At 40.0% G+C, this 19,006-nt stretch overlaps 1 protein-coding gene across 3 annotated transcripts in view; it reads right to left on the reverse strand.

Moving 5' to 3' along the window:
* The window catches only part of RAPGEF5 (Rap guanine nucleotide exchange factor 5), a 235,495-nt gene that overhangs the window by 170,695 nt on the left and 45,794 nt on the right, over positions 1–19,006 (reverse strand). For all 3 annotated transcript variants that reach the window (XM_081536402.1, XM_081536404.1, XM_081536403.1), the window contains exons 3-5: positions 18,830–18,936; positions 13,533–13,654; positions 11,797–11,965 (exon numbers count right to left, since the gene is read on the reverse strand). In XM_081536402.1, coding sequence (XP_081392528.1) covers positions 11,797–11,965; positions 13,533–13,654; positions 18,830–18,936 — 398 coding nt within the window. The remainder of the gene's footprint in view (positions 1–11,796; positions 11,966–13,532; positions 13,655–18,829; positions 18,937–19,006) is intronic.

Here is a 19,006-nt window from a genome sequence, read left to right on the forward strand (position 1 = left end):
GGACAGAAACCTTTAGGTTTCTGTTAGGTAATGGACCTAACAGAGGAAGAAGATATTAAGAAGAGGTGGCAAGAACACACAGAAGAACTGTACAAAAAAGATCTTCACGACCCAGATAACCATGATGATGTGATCACTCACCTAGAGCCAGACATTTTGGAATGCTAAGTCTAGCAAGCCTTAGGAAGCATTACTATGAACAAAGCTAGTGGAGGTGATGGAGTTCCAGCTGAGCTATTTCAAATCCTAAAAGATGATGCTGTGAAAGTGCTGTACTCAATATGCCAGAAAATATGGAAAACTCAGAAGTGGCCACAGGACTGGAAAAGGTCAGTTTTCATTCCAATCCCAAAGAAACACAATGTCAAGAATGTTCAAACTACCACATAATTGTGTTCATTTCACATGCTAACAAGGTAATGCTCGAAATCTTTCAAGCTAGGCTTCAACAGTATGTGAACCAAGAACTTCCAGATGTTCAAGCTAGATTTAGAAAAGGCAGAGGAACCAGAAATAAATTGCCAACATCCGTTGGATCATAAAAAAAGCAAGAGAATTCCAGAAAAACATCCACTCTGTTTCAATGACTATGCTAAAGCCTTTGTGTGGATTACAACAAAGGGAGGAAAATTCTTAAAGACATGGGAATACCAGACCACCTTACCTGCCTCCTGAGAAATCTGTATGCAGATCAAGAAGCAACAGTTAGAAACGAATATACAACAGACTGGTTCCAAACTGGGAAAGGAGTACGTCAAGGCTGTATATTGTTACCCTGCTTATTTAACTTATATGCAGAGGACATCATGTAAAATGCTGAGCTGGATGAAGCACAAGCTGGAATCAAGATTGCTGGGAAAAATAGCAATAACCTCAGATAAGCAGGTGACACCACCCTTATGGCAGAAAGCAAGAATAAACTAAAGAGCCTCTTGATAAAAGTGAAAGAGGGAGTGAAAAAGCTGGCTTAAAACTCAACATTCAAAAAATGAAGATCACGGCATCCAGTCCCATCACTTCACAGCAAAAACATGGGGAAACAATGGAAACAATGACAAACATTATTTTCTTGGGCTCCAAAATCACTGCAGATGGTGATTGCAGCCATGAAATTAAAAGACGCTTGCTCACTGGAAGAAAAGTTATGACCAACCTAGACAGCATATTAAAAAGCAGAGACATTATTTTGCCAAAAAAGGTCCATCTAGTCAAAGCTATGGTTTTTCCAGTAGTCATGTATGGATGTGAGAGTTGGACTATAAAGAAGGCTGAACACTGAAGAACTGATGCTTTTGAACTGTGGTGTTGGAGAAGACTCTTGAGAGTCCCTTGGACTGCAAAGAGATCCAACCAATCAATCCTTAAGGAAATCAATCCTGAATATTTATTAGAAGGGCTTGATGCTGAAGTTGAAGCTCCAATACTTTGGCTACCTGATATGAAGAGCCAACTCACTGGAAAAGACCCTGAGGCTGGGGAAGATTGAAGGTGGGAAAAGGGGATGACAGAGGACCAGATAGTTGGATGGCATCACTGACTCAAAGGACATGAGTTTGAGCAAGCTATGGGAGATGGTGAAAGATAGGGAAGCCTGGCGTGCTGCCGTCCATGGGGTCGCAAAGAGTCAAATATGACTGAGCAACTGAACAACAACACCAACAGTCCTAACACTTAGAGCACAACATCATCCATAAGAAGCATTCAACAGATCTTTGTTGAAGAAATTAACCAAGACCTTAAATTTCAGAGAATGCTATACCACCATACCAGACGACCACTACATAAGACGTCTTTGCAGACTTGTTCTTTGCAGTCAGCTCAACTAAAGGATCCCGCTTATACGCCAGAGCTATTCCCCTCAGCTCTTCTATCATCCTTCCAGCTTCCTGCAGCAGCCCCTCCTCTTATCCCCTTGTTACTAAAATCCAACATGAATAACTTTCTCATATCAAACACTAAAGAGCTGATGACTTTGCAAATATCCTAAATAAAATAACAGCAACTGATGGTCACAACCACTCCTCATCTTCCCCTAAGAAATAATTAGTACAGACTTGGTGACAGTTTCCAACCTGGCCAACTGTTTGACAATTATCTACACAACTCACACTGCAGCAGAGAAGAAGCAGAAAATTCCCCACCCCAAAAGATCTCCCAACACAAACTCTCAGCTCTGAGAGGGCTGAACAGTCAGCGGTGTTGAGTTTCAACAGAAAGACTTAGGTAGCAGTGCACCGAGAGACTTTACCTTGTTTTACACCAGTTAGGTTTAGCACAATTTCTAGGAACTTGAATTTAAATGGTATCCCTACAGGGGTTCCCAGAAGTCTCTTAGTGAAAATTCCTTCATGAGAATTAGTATAATGGGTTTCTAATTAAGTCTTTTTAAATGAAGTCTTTCAAAATGAAGCTACCATAAATCTTCCATATAAGACATAAAACCCACACACTTTACTGAGGTTTTTACCAAAATATTTGTGCCTCAAGGTTCAAGAGCAACCAGTATCAACCTGGAGTTGGAAACCTCTATTTGCTTTTCAACGGTGCAAGAGGTTTCCTGGAATTTCAGGATGTAAAGCTGGAAGTATTTCTTACAGAAATATTATCTAAATAATACCACTTTACATTTGTATATTGATGTAACTTTAAAAACGTACAAGTCCTATCTATATCTGTCTCAATATTGCATAGCATGTTCACTGAGCTGCCAGGAGCTACCACTCCACACATAACATGGTTCCTAGCAGAAAATGTGTTAAATGCATCCAACAGCCGTAATATCAACAAAAGTTTGGAGTCTAGTGGTTCAAGAGGTGTAGACCATGAGTAAATGGCAAATGCTAACCCGGCAGAGGTGTCGCGCATGACCTTCCACGCACACATGAGCCAGCACTATCTTGGGCATGGGCGTGTTGCACCTCACAGAGGACGCTAACAATGTGAGACGTGGCCTCAGTCAGTTTCTATGTTATGCTGCCATTAGTGCCGCCCTGTCAGGGCCTGTCGTTAGCTTCTGAGTGCTCCTTACATACACACTACACATCAACCTTCGCCTTAAACAGATAATCTAGACTGGGACTTAATGAAGGTGGGGAACACATCTGTCTCCAAATCAGAATTCTGTCAGGAAGAGGGTGTTCCCGGGGAATTGGGGCAGGCCTGTCCCTACCTCCCACTTCAAGCCAGGCTGACACTGTTCCGCCCCGTTTGGAAGGAGCTGAGGAAAGGTGAGTTTTTAACATAAATCTCAAACCACCCCAGTGAGAGGCTGGTGAAATTCTAGGGCGTGAAACAAACCAGAACCAAGACAAACTACACAGGAATCTTTCAAACATGATCCCACAACAAACAGAAGATGCACAGCACACACATATATGAAAAAAAAAAAAACCGAAACTATTTAGTGGGCTTAGAAAAATCCATCTTTGAAACTCTCTGCCAACACAGGCAAGAGTCACTTAGCCTGATCTGTGATTCAGAGGTGTCTTGGGAGAAGTGAAATCCGAGGGGAGGTTCTGATGGAAAAGGGGAAAAGGAGTGGCCCTGGAACTTGGCAGGATGACTAGCACAGGGGAGTGGGAAATGGTGAGAGGCCAAGTCAAGGCCAGGACAGTCAGGGCACGTCTACTACTGCTAATGAGTTTGGGTGTTATGCTGAGGCATTTGGCTGTAAAGAAAACAGGACGGAAGTAAAAGTAAGGAGAACACCAACAGAGTGTGAGAAACTGAGAAAGCTGGCACAGGAAGGCACCAAGGAGGGGCAGGACCCGCAGCCCAGGCAGAAGAGTGAGTCTGGAGCAGAAGGGACTCGTCTCTACCATGTCAGGAAGAAATGACAGGTCAGCTGACAATGCCAGAATCCACCCTCTCCTGGACAAGCCAGAGTCCATTCCATCTTTGTTGAATGTCAGGCAAGGAAAAGCATTAGGGACGTTTTTTTTTTCCAGAAATGTTTCCTGGGCCAGATTTAAGGTTTTTTTTTTTCCTAAGAAACCATTGCCACCAAGTCCTCGACACTACAACAGAATGTTCTTCAAGGGGCACAGAGTCAATCTCTACCACATCCAACACCTACAGACCCCAAGAGGATATATGACACTCAAGTACTATCCCACTTAGATCTTCACATAACACCTATAACCAGATAGGTCTATTTTGCTTAACAAAGCAAATTCCCATGACAAAAAGAAAAAGTGGGTGGGAGGTATATGAGAATTGGATTTCATTTTTTTGAGATCACTGATATCATGAATAAAAATACCTGTTCAAACTTCTCAAGAGAAGGTGACTTTTCATAGTATCAGGCTACTAGTTATGCTTATAGAGGAAATTTACCAAACAGGAGAAAGTTGTGAATGTGACAGGTTTCATTAAGGGTCCAGGGCATACAGTTACACATTCATCTAAAACTGAATAAAATATTACTGGTATCTCTTTTTCACATTTCACATTGAAGATTTGAGAACTAATGTTTACTATTTAATTAAACAGCTACATTTCAAATGCTGGCCCAAGCAAGCCTAAAAGTTTAATTTTGTTAAAATTCCTGTACTATTCCTAAACTGATGTACTCAGATAGAGATAAGTAGTCTGTTTACACACCTGGAGTAAGCCTTATTTGTAAACAATGGAAATTTTGGAGGACTTAGTATTTCCTTAGGAAGAGGAGTGATGAGTAATAACAAAGACTGAGACCAGCTGATTTCACAGCATTTTTTATACAAACAATTTAGCGATAAATGGAAATTTTTCTTCACCTATGACCCTAATACAAAACTTATGTCAAGTTTCATCATGAAAAATTTTTTGAGAGATACTCAAAAAAGGTTTGTTTACTCATCCAGTGTTTCGTCCTCTCCAAGGATCATAAAATGAGAATCTAATCAGGAAAAGTCAAGAATACAAAGTGAAGTTTGGGGATGCAGGAATGGCAGACTTGAAGTTGATCTTTCCAGTTAGAAGGTGTTAATCTAGCACCGTCTTAGAAATTAAGGATGCCAATGAATTTCTCATGGTGCTTAAACATGTCAAGTAAAAAAGGAAAAGTTAGGCAGGATAAGGAGAATAAAGGGGGCAGAGGTGATGCAGGAGTTGATGGCGGTGTTATTATTGAATAATAAAGTCCTCAGCGAAGACAGGGATCTGAATTACGGAAGTCATCACTGTGGAGCTGATATTAAAAATATGACTAAGTGATGGTGCATCCAGAAAGAGAGCAGAAAAAAGAAGACTGAACTCCAGACAGTCCCTGTTTAGAGGTCAGTGTTTCCAAACATGGGTTTTATATTATGCAGGTATAGTGAGGGCAACAGGTCAGGAGATGATGGCCGTAGAAGTGATTGGTCAATATGGGGAGAATTAATATCTAAACAATATTGAATCTGCCAATCCATGAACATGAATAGATCCTCTACTTATTTAATTCCTGATTTTTTACAATCAGGCTTATGAAGTGTGTGACATACAACTCTTGCACACTCTTAGACTTGCACCTAAGCATTTCACAGTTTCTTTTTTGTGCCAGTACAGAGAAATGTGATTCCGTACATTGATCTTATAGCCTGTGATCTTGCTAAACCATTTATTAGGTCTAGTGGGTTTCTTGTGGATTCCTTGGAATCTTCTATGTATATAATTTATGTTTATAATTAGGTCATCTGCAAAGAAAGATGGCTTTATTTTTTTCCTTCTAATCTGTATACCTTTTTCTTCTTTGTCTGGCCTTATTGCACTGGCTCATGTTGGAAACAGTGATAAGAGGCAATATATTAGCCTTGTTCCCAATCTTAGTGGAAAAGGATTCGGTCTTTTACATTAAGTATGACATAAGCTATATGTTTTATGTAAGGTTATACCAGATTGAAGAAATTCCCTTACATTCTTAGTTTTCTGAAAATTTTTATCATGAATGCTGAATTTTTTAAAATGCTTTCATGCATCTGCAGAGTTTGTCACATACTTTCAGTTTCTTTTTTGGACTGGATCTGGTGGATTACGTTGATTGATTTTTAGATGTTGAATCACCCTTATATTCCTGGGATAAATATCATTTTGTGATGCATCATCATTTTTATACATTGCCAGACCCCATTCAGTAATATTTGTTACAGTTTTTATGTTTATACTCAGTTTCCTTTTCTTAACTTTGTCATAATAACACTGGTCTCATAAAAGGCCTTCCATTACGTACATGTATGTGGTCACATATCTTATAAGGCTTTGGCACAGTTATTAACACAAACCTGATGGTAAGTAAATGTTGTTAAGTAAGTCACTCAGTGGAGAGTATTTGTGACAAGGGGCTGTCTTTTCCTAGACTCTCTATTTCCTGTCCCTTTTCCTTACCTGAAAACTAAGAGAAGCAAATTCAATTGTCCAGAAAATCCCTTTCCAGATATAAATGTTTATGAAGCTAAATTTACAGAATTTCAGAAGTGTCAGCCAAGTGTGACAGGTATCATGCTCAATAAAATCTTTATGTCCTGATAAAATTAATCTGGCTTCTTTATGTAGTATTTTGAGACTGTGATTTAATTAACCTTCACATTCCCTATCACTTGGCAGAGCTCTTTCTGTAGAACTAACATCATAGAACAGTAGATTTCAACCTTGGTGTGCCTCAGCCTCTCATTAAAAAAAAATACTGATATCTTTGTCTTATCTCTCTATCCCAATCTCGATTCAGTAGATCTCAGGTTATATCTGTTTAATTTTTAAGGTATCATGGTTGCAAACCGTGGTTCACTTTCTGCCTTCAGTTCACGTTGCTGCCACCGAGTACAGACGCCTGCCCTTTGAGCAAGTTACACAATATTAATAGTTCCTCATCTGTAAAATCAGAACAGCTCCAAACTACTGTCGTCAGCATTAAATGAATCACGTGTAAAATGCTCAGAATGTGGTAGGTACATATAAGTGTTAACTACTACTGCTATTTTAGTATTATTGCCCCTGCCAGGTTGGGTTAGGCTAAGCCATTTGTTTTCCATTTTTAAGTAGTTGTGTGCTATGCTCAGTCACTCAGTTGTGTCTGACTCTTTGTGACCCCATGGACTGTAGCTCACCAGACTCATCTGTCCGTGAGATTCTCCAGGCAAGAATACTGGAGTGGGTTGCCATTCCTTCTTCAGGGGATCTTTTTGACCCAGGGATCGAACCGACATCTCCTGTGGCTCCTGCACTGGCAGGCAGATTCTTTACACTGAACCACCTGGGAAGCCAATTTGACTAGAGTGGGGGGTCCCCTTTAACATAGAGATAGATCAAAGACACATAAACTCTGTACCTGTTGAGCAAATATATGACCAAAATGTTACCGTGACTTCAAGTAAATCGTACTTGTTTCAGCAGGATCTATATACAGTTAAGTCATTCTCTTTATTCAATACAAAGATAATGCTTGGCTTCCCTGTAGATTTTCAGACCCCTGTAACCAATCTGAGCAGGCTCCCCACTCCTCTTAATGTTCTGAGTTCCACTGGTTTTGACCTACTGCTCCAAACATATCAAGCTGCCTTGTATTGTCTCAACATGCCACCCATCTTCTTGACTTCTGCTCTCCTTACTGTACCATCTACCTCAAACACCCACCGGTCTGCTTCTCTATTTATAGCATGGAGTCATGAATGTCAACAAAATCCTCTTAACCCACTGGGCTGAGCTTTCCCTCAGTGGGTTAGTGAGGAATCAAAGGTGCCATCCAACTAAGTGCTCTGCTCTTTAACAGGAACAACAATGAACAGGCATGATTTTTTAAACAGGATAGAGGGAAGATCAGGGAGAGAGAGCGGAGGGCAGGTGAGTGAATGGAGGTCTGCAGGCCTCAGGAGCATCAGAATGCCAGCACACATCCAGGAGGGCACATTGGCCAGGACCACGGGGCACTGATCAAGCCCAGAGAGATGGACTCAATGATGCCAGGCCCTGGCTCCACAGTAACAGCTCACTCCAGTTACACTCCAGGGTCACTAGAAAAGATCAGTGGGCATGGGAAAGGGCCACCCGTCAAGACAGCCCAGGGTCAGAGGCCCACACCACCCACCATATCCCCAAAGGCTATCTTGCTGAGGAGTAAGGAGAGGGCACAGAGAGACTGAACCATTTACCAAACTATGCTCAGGAGCTAACCAAAGAAATTTTAAAAATTCCTTTACTAGAATAATTTTACTTGATTAGGCTAAAATTATGGGGCTTTTCTTTTCCTTCTTTCTGGTGATCCAGCAGGACAGGACTCATGTGGACAGCAAACAATGGACCACTTAGAGAAAAACAAAGTTACATTTACATTTTTCTTTACCTGCCTGAGTGCAGCGTGAGTTAAATTTTAGCAATCCTCTATGACTCTTTTAACAGCAGCATAAATGTTAACTGCCCTGTAATTGGTAGAATACAGTTTTATGTATCAAGGTTCACAGACTCAGTTATTCAGAGCACCACCACTCCCACCCCTGGGCAAGCTGGGAGGGCTGTAACACAGGTGGTTGAATTAAAACAGCCAAGTTCCCACACAGCCTAAATTCTCTGACCTGGTGTTGAGAGAAAGGTGTCTTACTCGTCCTGAAGGAATTATTAGGCTGCCTTTCCCTACACTACGACTTCAGTATTCCTAACCCCTCACCCCCCACTTTTCCTCCTCCCACACCAATAAAAAAGAGTTAGAAAAAGTATATTCTGGATGACTTGATTTGGCTTTCAGTTTGAATAAGTTACCACAATTGTTCCTTCTTCCCCCAGAGATTACCCTTGACAACCAATGCACTCATTTTTTTCAAATGATCTACTCAGCTTAGATGTAAAAGTTATTTTGTACAAAAGAGGAATTTTGTTTCTTCACATTAGCCTAAAAACCTGCAATAGTTTCATTTTCCTTCCTGATTTAAACATTTTATTTTAAATGGAAAAAAAATGTTTCTTTTTTCTTTTTAAAAACGCATCCTTAAAGAACAGAAGTGTATTTACAAAGAGACGGGGGTAGTTTCCTCACATAGTGTTAAAGGGATTAGAGAGAAGACATCAAATACAGGAACCCAAGTGTGGAACTGCACAGGCAGAACTTCGAAGTCTTCAGATATCAAAAAGGTTATTAAAAGAACCATAGGACTAGGTTTTCAGCTTGTGAACAGACAATGTAAGTTAATGAGTCAAGAGGACTTTAGAGGGCATTTCACTAAAATGGGTAAAAATGAATGGATAATATAGTGGAATGGATACCATGGGACTAAGAATGACATAGAAGAATGGAAAAAAATTTTTTGATACAACAGCATGAGCAGTAAATTACTATAAGTGAGGGCTTCCCTATTGGCTCAGATGGTAACGAATCTGCCTACAATGTGGGAGACTCAGCTTTGAGCCCTGGGTCGAGAAGACCCCCTGGAGAAGGGCATGGCAACTCACTCCAGTATTCCTGCCTGGAGAATTCCATGAACAGAGGGGCCTTGTGGGCTACAGTCCATGGGGTCGCAAAGAGTCGGATGCGACTGAGCAACTAACGGACACACTACACTACACAAGGCTGCCACAGACTGCAGACATCATGGAAGCTCTGTGGTCAAGGCAGAACTTGGGCTCCCCCTTGAGGGGTGGGAAGAACCTGACCAAACAAGGAAAGAGCAGAACTTCACAAGGGCACGAGGGAATAATCAGCTGTGGGATTCAGGCTACAATGAACGGACATCACCAGATTGGAGCAGAAGTTATGATGGGATCATATGCACTGAACCTTAGGAAGGGCTGTGACAACCCAACCGGAAGAGGATGATGTCCCCTGGACACTTTCCTTTTCTCTGACCATAGCTGATTCCAAGTCTGGATAACCTAATCTTTGATTAGGTTAAAAAAATTTGGCCCAAAACATTTTACCAGAGCTTAGAAGTTTGCTTATAACTCTAGTCCAGAGTAAAAAAAAAAGATATATTCTCTCCAGAAGAGACTTGAAGTAGGTTCAGTAATTTTATCTTTTCATAGTTTGTACTTATGAGATTAAACAGGTCTATAGCTCCCCACTGCCAATTTTCCCAGAGGAATTACCACTCCCAAATGTACATGATCACATCAAGAGCAAAAGAATGTCTGACAAGGCATGCTACAGTTACTGTCAACTCCACAGGCATGGCACTGCGTACAGTGATCGGAGCAACAAAAGACTGCAAGTAATATGCAGTTAATATTAGGAACCAAATTTTTTCAAATAGGTTCATTTTTAGAACCTGCAGCAGACTTAAGGTTTCCCTGTAACAAGGTCCTCTCACTGGCATTCCAATATGCTTCCTCAGTGGAGGAGAAAGGAGTGGAGCTAAACCTTGAGGACTGCTTGCAAGTTTACTGCAGAACCCCTCATGCCCCCGTTACTCTTCGTACACCCATCAGGACTGCACACACTTCCAAGTTCAGGATAGGAAACGGTTAAGAAGAGCTACCAGAGAATGCCAGTCCACGGAGTCATAGAAAGTCACAGCCACCTCTAGCTTAATTCAACTCTTTCTTAGAAAGCTTTTTAAAATTTATTGAAATGCTCCTTGACTTTTCCTGGGAAACTTCTGGCCTATATTAAAAGCATATTACATTAAGGAACATTTTCCGTACTTAGTCGAATGATGCATTCTCTTTGAATTTGCTTTACCATGGCAAGGTCCTCTATGAACAGTGGTGGTGCCAGTGGCACTGAATTCATAACCATTCCAGAGTCAGTCTAACATTTTTATAGCTTCTGATGATCACATCTCAGAAGGGAAGCTAGAATGACCCCCATAACTCCTAGGCACACACTCTGGCAGGTGTTAAAAGTACGGGTGTGAGAGCCAGACAGACATGGGACGTGCCACACACCACGTGTGTGACCTTAGATAGGTTACCTGATCTGTATGCCTCAGTTTCCTCACTTTAAAATAATAGAAACTGTTTTATACAATTCATCTGAAGATAAAATAACAAATATAAAGCATGTAGCACAGTTCCTAACACAAACTGCATTCTTTACAATCAACCTATTAGTGTCTTATTCTGACATTTCTATCTTTTCTAAAAGCCTGTATTAACTGTTCAATATTGTATTTTTTTAAACAAGAGTAATTCATCTTTGCTATGGTTGTAGGTGTTTCTCCCTGAACCTATTTTTCTTACCCATGAAGCAAGGATAATACCACTTGCCCTCTAATCTCAATGTATTCTAGAAACAGAATATACAAAAGTTACTAACTAAAAATTTTAATCTGCGATTGATTATACTGAAATAAGCTTGTCATGAATGCTGTGCATAAACAAAGGCATGTCAGATTTATCATATCATGACTGAAGTCCTGTTCCCAAACCTCCTCTAACGAATTCATTTTAATTCATTTTAATCATATAGTGACTCAGCGTCTTCATGTGATAATGATTCATGGCTTTTAATTTGCCAAATGTTGCTTCTAGATTATTTGCAGAAATGTCTGTTGAGCTTTTTCTTAGGAAAGTCATGACTTAATAAGATGCCAGTTATTATTTTATTCCAAGTTCAGCTAAATCATGTTTATTCCCAATTTGGATCATCTACTCATATAGCAGTGATTAAATTAGAAGCAGTATGGTGCAGCTGGCAGGGCGTGGACTTCTGGGGTTTGAACACCAGTTTAGTCATTTATTAGCTGGACTGAATTTTCAGCATTTTACCTTTCTGAACCTACATCCGAGAAATGGGAATAAAACAATTACTTTTTAAAGGAGATGGTCTTAAAAAGCAGAGCACAGTCCCCAGCCACAGGGATGGTTCTCGAAGTAAGAATAATTTTGCAACGGAACAAAACAGCATCTACTTACAGTTCACAGATGCCAGCCCGACTGGGAATGAGAGGCACAAGCTGCAGTAAGAGCCTGACACCGTTCTGCCACGCCTCTTCTCTTTCAAACTCACAGTACAAGTAGCTACACTCATCAGACGAAAACTGGTAGAAAACATAGGTGTCCTGAAAGTATAAATGCTGGTCCACTGTTGGAAACAAGAAAGGTGTGGGTCAGTTTTGTAAAGTATATTATTTAGAGAGTCATAAACTGAGCAATAAATTGAAAAACCTACCAATTACTAGGGAGAAGCTAGGGATAGGACCCTAATTAAGTCCATTCATGCTCACAATCACATTGAATGAAAAAGGACTTACTGATCAACCTATTTTTATTATTTGAAACTTTGGCCAGCACATTCACGTGGATTTTACAACTCTTCTGCTTCAAGGGACAGGTGAAATTAATAGCAATTCCAAGGGAGTAGAAATTTCTTTCTTTCTTTTTTTTTTTTTTTTAGTGTCCCAAAGCAGTACATTTATTACTTTAATGGTACACAAATACAAAACTATGCCAAGTTTTAGATCAGTGGTTCTCAGCCAGGGGCAACTGTTCCCCGCCCTGAGGACATTTAACAACTTCTGGTGACATTCTGATTTGCCACAACTAGGGGGTGCTAGGGATGCTACTAAACATCCTGTCATGTACAAGACAGCCCCCCACAACTAAGAATTATCTGGCAGAAAATACCAATACTATCAAGGCTGAGAAACCCTACTTTAAAAGAAATCAAGAAGTGGAGATGTTTCCTAAAAATATTAACGTAAAAATGTTTTACAAACCAGAAACCTGAACCTCACAAGCAAGCTGATAATTATAATCCTTAAAGGCAGTTAACTGCTTTTCTAAATAAGAGCATCAGGTGCTAAGTGTGACCAACTAAGATGACACCCACATCTCCATCTGTACCACTTTCCCACAGTGGGACTTGGGTATGCCTTTCTGAACCTTATTTTGTTCTCTGACCCTCAATGTTTATAACCTAGAGAAGAAAAGAGCTTCCCAGTGACCCAGCATCCGTGTGGTAGAGCTAAATAAAGATTCCAAGCTGCTTGACTTATAATTCTTCAATTCCCTGGGACTCAACAAAGAAAAGAGATAGTCACCATCTATTTTAGTGTCTGTGCTAAGTTGCTTCAGTCGCATCTGACTCTTTGCGACCCCATGGACTGTAGACCACCAGGCTCCTCTGTCCATGAGATTCTGCAGGCAAGAATACTGGAGTGGGCTGCCATTTCCTTCTCCAATTTTAGTGTCTAGTTAATACCAATTTTCTGTTGTATTTAAACAGTTTATTTCCATAGATCGTATTTCTAGCTGTTCATGATTCCTTATACAATTAAAATGGCATACACCTTCTATTCATACAGTCAGTGTCTGGTGATTATTCTAAGTACAGCAAGACAAATCACATATTTAGAGCAACTAAAGATGTCCACTGATCTTTTTTAAAAATTGTGAGCATCATTTTGAGTAGAGAAGAGATGGGGTAAGGGAAAGACTCTTACAGGTTGTAGTTAATACATCAGCAAATGCCAAAAGGTGTGAGACATAACAAAAGATGACCTGTCACTTTCATTTATAAGAGAACACAAATATTTACCAGTGAAAACAATTTCCATCTAGATTATAATGTCATCTAGAAAATCAACATGTTTTGGTCGCGCAGCTTAACAGCTTCAGGATTCTGTGCCTTCAGAACACGTAACACTAACCTGATGACAGAATCCCCATGTCCAGTAGGAGCTGCCAGACCCCTACGGCCATAGATCTGCACTGGACGAAAGGACAGTGTTCTAGAAGCCAGTCTACCAGTTCTGACCCAACGCAGCTTTTCCTAGACAAAAGCAAAGCCATTCACAGTAAGACACGGTTGCCACCCATTTGCCAAAAAAAAAAAAAGAAATTTAATACCATCCCTTTCATGTTCTTTTTAGACAAGCAACTCAAGAATAAATGACATGCACTTCTTATTCATGTTTCAGATTTCAGCTCAAATATCACTTCCTTACAGAAGCTTAGAATCATATCCTCTTATACTTTTTCTTTACATCACCTAACATTTACCAATTATATATCTTTCCAAATGAATAATACGTGCTTTCTTCCCTTGAGAATAATCTTCAGGAGAACAGGGACTATGTATATGTAACTCATGACTAAACCCCAACATTAGAACAGTCCAGGTACACAGCAAATTCTTTGAATACATACATTTGAATAAATGAAGGAATAAATTTAGCAGTCCTTTACTGAAAGACAATGTTTCTGCCTTGATAAGATAAGTGGTGATCAACTTTGGTGAAACCATTTACACATTTATATCTCATCTCTTTAAGTACAAGATAATTCCAAGATTAGACAAAGTTACACCACAGTGAGGGGTATAATGTTTTGTTTTCTACTCTTCAAACAGAGGTTAAACCTAACATTTGTCTCAAAGAACAATAAATTTGACTGTTAATCTTAATATAGTCTAAGCAATCCACCAAGCAGCCTGGATCATAAACCCGCAAACCTGGATGACGGATTCTGCTAACCACCTGAAGAAATACTTTCTATAATCCATCTTAAAATACACAGCTATATTCAAAGAATCCTCTAATCCGGGTATTACAAGCAGTATTTTCATGCCTATCTTTCCATCTTTATCAGCCTCAGGTGAAAAACCAAATAAAGAAAACTTTCTGAAATAAGTTTAATTGCAGAAATTTCATTGAAACCCACTCTCCCATGTGAAAAAAGTCACACCAAAATATTTTTTTTTAACACCTGTATCATGAAAATGACTATCTTTCTCCTATATTTTTTATTTAAGGACCAAAAAATGCCAACATTTATTTGTATTTCTAGAACAGAAAAATATTGCCTATCTTTTATGACTGGCATAATCACAAATACCTAGAAATCACCCAGTAACCAACAGAATGAAGAAATGCCATGAGATACTTTATTTTCTTGGATGATGGAAAAATAAGGTAGTAAACATTTCTGCTGAGATATCTGAACAACTATTCTAGCTTTAGTTAAAATATCACTTTCTTGGGTAAAGATTTGAAAGATACTCTGAGATCATTAAGGCAATTCTAAGTTGTACCAACTGTACAAATCCAGTTGCAGGTTAGCAGTAAGACAAAAGAAAGATTAACAGTCAAATGAAAGGATTTTTTTTTGAAACAATACAACAGATTGCAACAAAACAGGCAATTAGACCAAACTGTCAATATTAACTTCTAAATCTATAGGACACCTTTCATTAGTAAATGCTCAAAGTGTTAATTCCTCAACACCTCTATCAATTAGCCAGCATCTTTGGGCTTGTAAAGCACTTTTAACATCTTAATCCTCATTCTCAGAACAATACATACGGCTCCTCTGCCTGTTCTGTGTCTGACACCACCTGGAACATGGCAGGATACAACAAAACATTTACTAAACAAACTAAACTTTCAAATTGCAAACAGTGACTAGCCAGATGCACTGGCTTGTTTCTTCACAGGTGATCAGAGAGACATTTCTCAGAACAGGGCTTCCCATGATTGTGTTGAGTAGGAGTTATCTGGGAGACCTTGTTAACACAAAGATTCTGGTGCAGTGTGGCTGGGTACAGCCTCGGAGTCCTCACTTCTAATGGGCTGCCAGGTGAGGCCAGTGACCCAGCCCTACCTTCTCAATGGGAAAGACTCGCTCTGTCTCGGAGGCAGGGAAGAGAGGGCGGTGGACAGGACTGAGTCGATTTGCTAAAACACAGTATAGCCATGACTGCTGTCATGTGTAGTTATTACTTAATAATCAAGCTCCCGCTCTCAGAGTAAGCTACTGTTTCAGTTGTGCACAATCTCTTTCTACCCCCACCTGCAATTTATCATATTGTGTTTCAAATCGCTTTTGACAATCCATTTGCACCAGGGAAAACATCATTGGGATAAAGATAAACACTATCACTAATACCACCAATTCACCAACTCAGCGGACATCAGTATGAGCAAACTCTGGGAGATAGTGAAGGACAAGGAAGGCTGATGTGCTGCCGTCCACAGGGCCGAAAAGAGTCGTACCCGACTTGGCAACTGAACAACAATACCACCAAAGCAAAGAAAATGAGGTGAGTGCCCACTGCTGTTAATCAACAACCTCCTTGACTTGTGGACCAGGTCAGCAACAATCCACTTTAAATCCTTGAATCTACAGGACTGAGAGGAGGGTGGTAGAGAAATCAGAGATGCCTGGAAGGGAGGAGTGTGAACACCCACAGCAGTTCTTACTCCCCACATATCTTCAGTCTTGTACTGAATCCAGAAGCTGAGTACATGGAGATCTCACCAGTGCTGCAATGCTAGATAGGAACATTATGATATGGAGGTGATGGCTCCAAGGTCAATGTGATTGCCACAGCAAAACAAGAATTTTACTAATCTCTGAAGTTGAACACTTGGTTTTTCTTGGCCTTCTTCTGTCTCCAGTTACAGTTTTAGTAATCAGTTCATAACAGTACAGACAGACCCTCATCTCATTCAGTGGGACAGTGGTATTTAGAGACTTACATGAAGGCTCAAAATAGTAGTGTGATTTTTCCTATAGTACCAAATGAATGGAAAACATATCAAAATTGTGAAAGTAATTCTCATGTGGTACTCTGCCTCAATTTACTAGCAGACAAATGAAAATGACTCAGCCCAGGCTATCATATTAGCACTTTGTCTCTAAACCCAGAGCATTAATCAGTTCTTAGGCTATAGACCCACACTCTCACCATATTCTGCTCTCAATAAACTCAAAGTATGCTCTTGCTTGGATGGATGGTTCTTTTCCATGAACCTGATTAATGTATATCTTCCAATTCTTTTTCAGTCTATATCCAATCAGGAACAAAACTGAGAGCAAGGACCAATCCTACACACAGCCTTATATAGGAGTGAAAATGAATCCTATGAGTCTGCTCACAACTAGGCCCAAAGACTGACATAGGCAGACCCCGTTTTATTGCACTTTCCTTTGCTGTATTTTACAGGTATTATGTTTACAAACTGAAGGTTTGTGGCAAGCTGAATATAGCAAGTCTATCAGTGCCATTTTTACAATGGCATTTGCTCACTTTGTGTCTCTGTTTTTGGTACTTCTCACAACATTTCAAACCCTCCACTAACAAAAAGATGATGACTTGCTGAAGACTCAGATGATGGTTAGCAAGTTTTAGCAATAAAGCATTTTTTAAATTAAGGGACGAACATTATTTTTAGACATAATGCAATTGCACACTTAATAGACTACAGTATAATAACTGTTACATGCAGGGGAAACACAATAATCCATGTGATCCACTTTATTGTGCTACTCATTGCCCTGGGGTGGTCTGGAGCCAAACCCGCAGTATCTCTGAGGTATGCTTGTATAGGCAGTTTTAGTTTTTAAGAGAAAAAAAATTAGACTTGTCTAAAGCTGATACTATCATCTATTAAAGAAAAAAAAAAAGAGAGAGATTTTACATGAAGTAATGCAACTATACTCACAGCCCCTATCCCAGCCTGTTGCAACTACTTGACCTGGGCCCTAAGCTAGTGATTTTCAGACTTAAGGGCTTGAATTTGTTATGGGAGGAAGTGGGTGGAGGTAATTTGGAGCTTTTAAAAGAGAATCACAATTCCATATACACAAAAGCACTGTTTCTCAACAGAATAAATCATGCCTAACCTATATGGAAGGCATCAAAACCTACATAAATACTAGTAAGATTAATTAAACATGGGATTTTGAAGTGTTGATTCATTGTAGTTCTCTCATCTCCACTATGTAGTTGCTCAGTGGTGCCTAAGATTACAGATCCTGCCAAGTTTCTGATTAGAAACAAGTTGTCGGCCTGGGACAGTTACTGATAGGGATGGGACATGAAGACATAATCTGGGGTGTGAAAACCTCCTAGATCTTGCTGTAGATAGCAGTCACATAGGTATGTGTAATAATTAAAAATTCATCCAGCTGCACCCTTAGATTTGTGCATTTTACTGTATGTAAACTCTGCCTCAATAGAAAAGGGGGGGTCTTCTTACTCAAACAGGTTAGTAAGCATTATTCCCCCAAATCTAGGCCATGATGAAATTTTTCCCATCTGTGGCAAGTGGAAAAAAAAGAAAATACCATAAGGAGATGGTGATAAAGCTAAACTTAGTTAACTCAAAGAAACGTCTTTATTCTGAGAATCTTTCCTACTTTTTTTGGCATCATTTGTTCTGAGTATTCTTTCCTATTCTTCATGGTATTGTAATCTCATTTCTGTAGGAATAAATAAAGATAATAAATGATAGTGGTTCTTTCTCTGTTTATTTTTGTAGTTTTAGTATTGTTTGCTGTGGTTTAATACCTTTACTTGGAAAAATATTCATAAAAAGCTGGTCATTCACTTTTGTTATTTCTTTAAATGGCTCCATGAAATGAAGACATGTGCCCTGAACCTTCTCCGTGATCATCTTCTTGGTCCAGATGTACTTTAAGCTGACCACATGCCCATCCGTTTACTCTAACACCTCCACCCTTATTCACCTGTCAAGGCAAAGCAGTGCCATCCCTATGCCCACCTGGCCCTCCCCCACCCCTGAAGCTCCTGAAGGGGCAGCTCACTCCCACCTGGAGAGTCAGAGTAGTGGCCCTCTCCCCCAGGGACCTCAAAGGGTCCTCACAGAGCTCTGATAGAGGGGACCCGTATTTACAGAAGGCCCAACAGAGCACACGCCCAAGAAAAACATCATGAAACACCACGTCTGTGAGGAAGCAGAGCAGCAGCTAAGCATTCCTCGCCTGATCTTCAGATCAGGAGTCCAGCTGTCCAACACTCAGCTCATTTAATTAAGAGAAAAGTCACCGCCAGTCTCCCAAGCAGACACCTCAAACCCAGCAACCCTCCTACTCCTCATAATAGCCCATCTCTCTGTGATCAAGGTTACGACTTTAACACGTTTTCAGTTTTTTTTTTTTTCTCAAGGAGAATTTCTGACAAGGTGTTAGGAAACTGTGTTACCTATAAAACCCCTTGAGGTTCGCTCTGTCCTTTATCAGGTCAGCTGCCTGAACGATGATAATATTCCGCAACGCTCTTCCTGCACAAGAAGAATTCTCCCCATAAATCTACATAGAAAAGACAAAAGAGTCACTGAGAATGCAGAACAATAATGTGACAATTTGTGAGCTGCCGATG

This window comes from Giraffa tippelskirchi, chromosome 10, assembly GCF_054371585.1.
Source record: "Giraffa tippelskirchi isolate mGirTip1 chromosome 10, T2T-mGirTip1v1.2.pri, whole genome shotgun sequence".
Taxonomy (NCBI): Eukaryota; Metazoa; Chordata; class Mammalia; order Artiodactyla; family Giraffidae; genus Giraffa; species Giraffa tippelskirchi.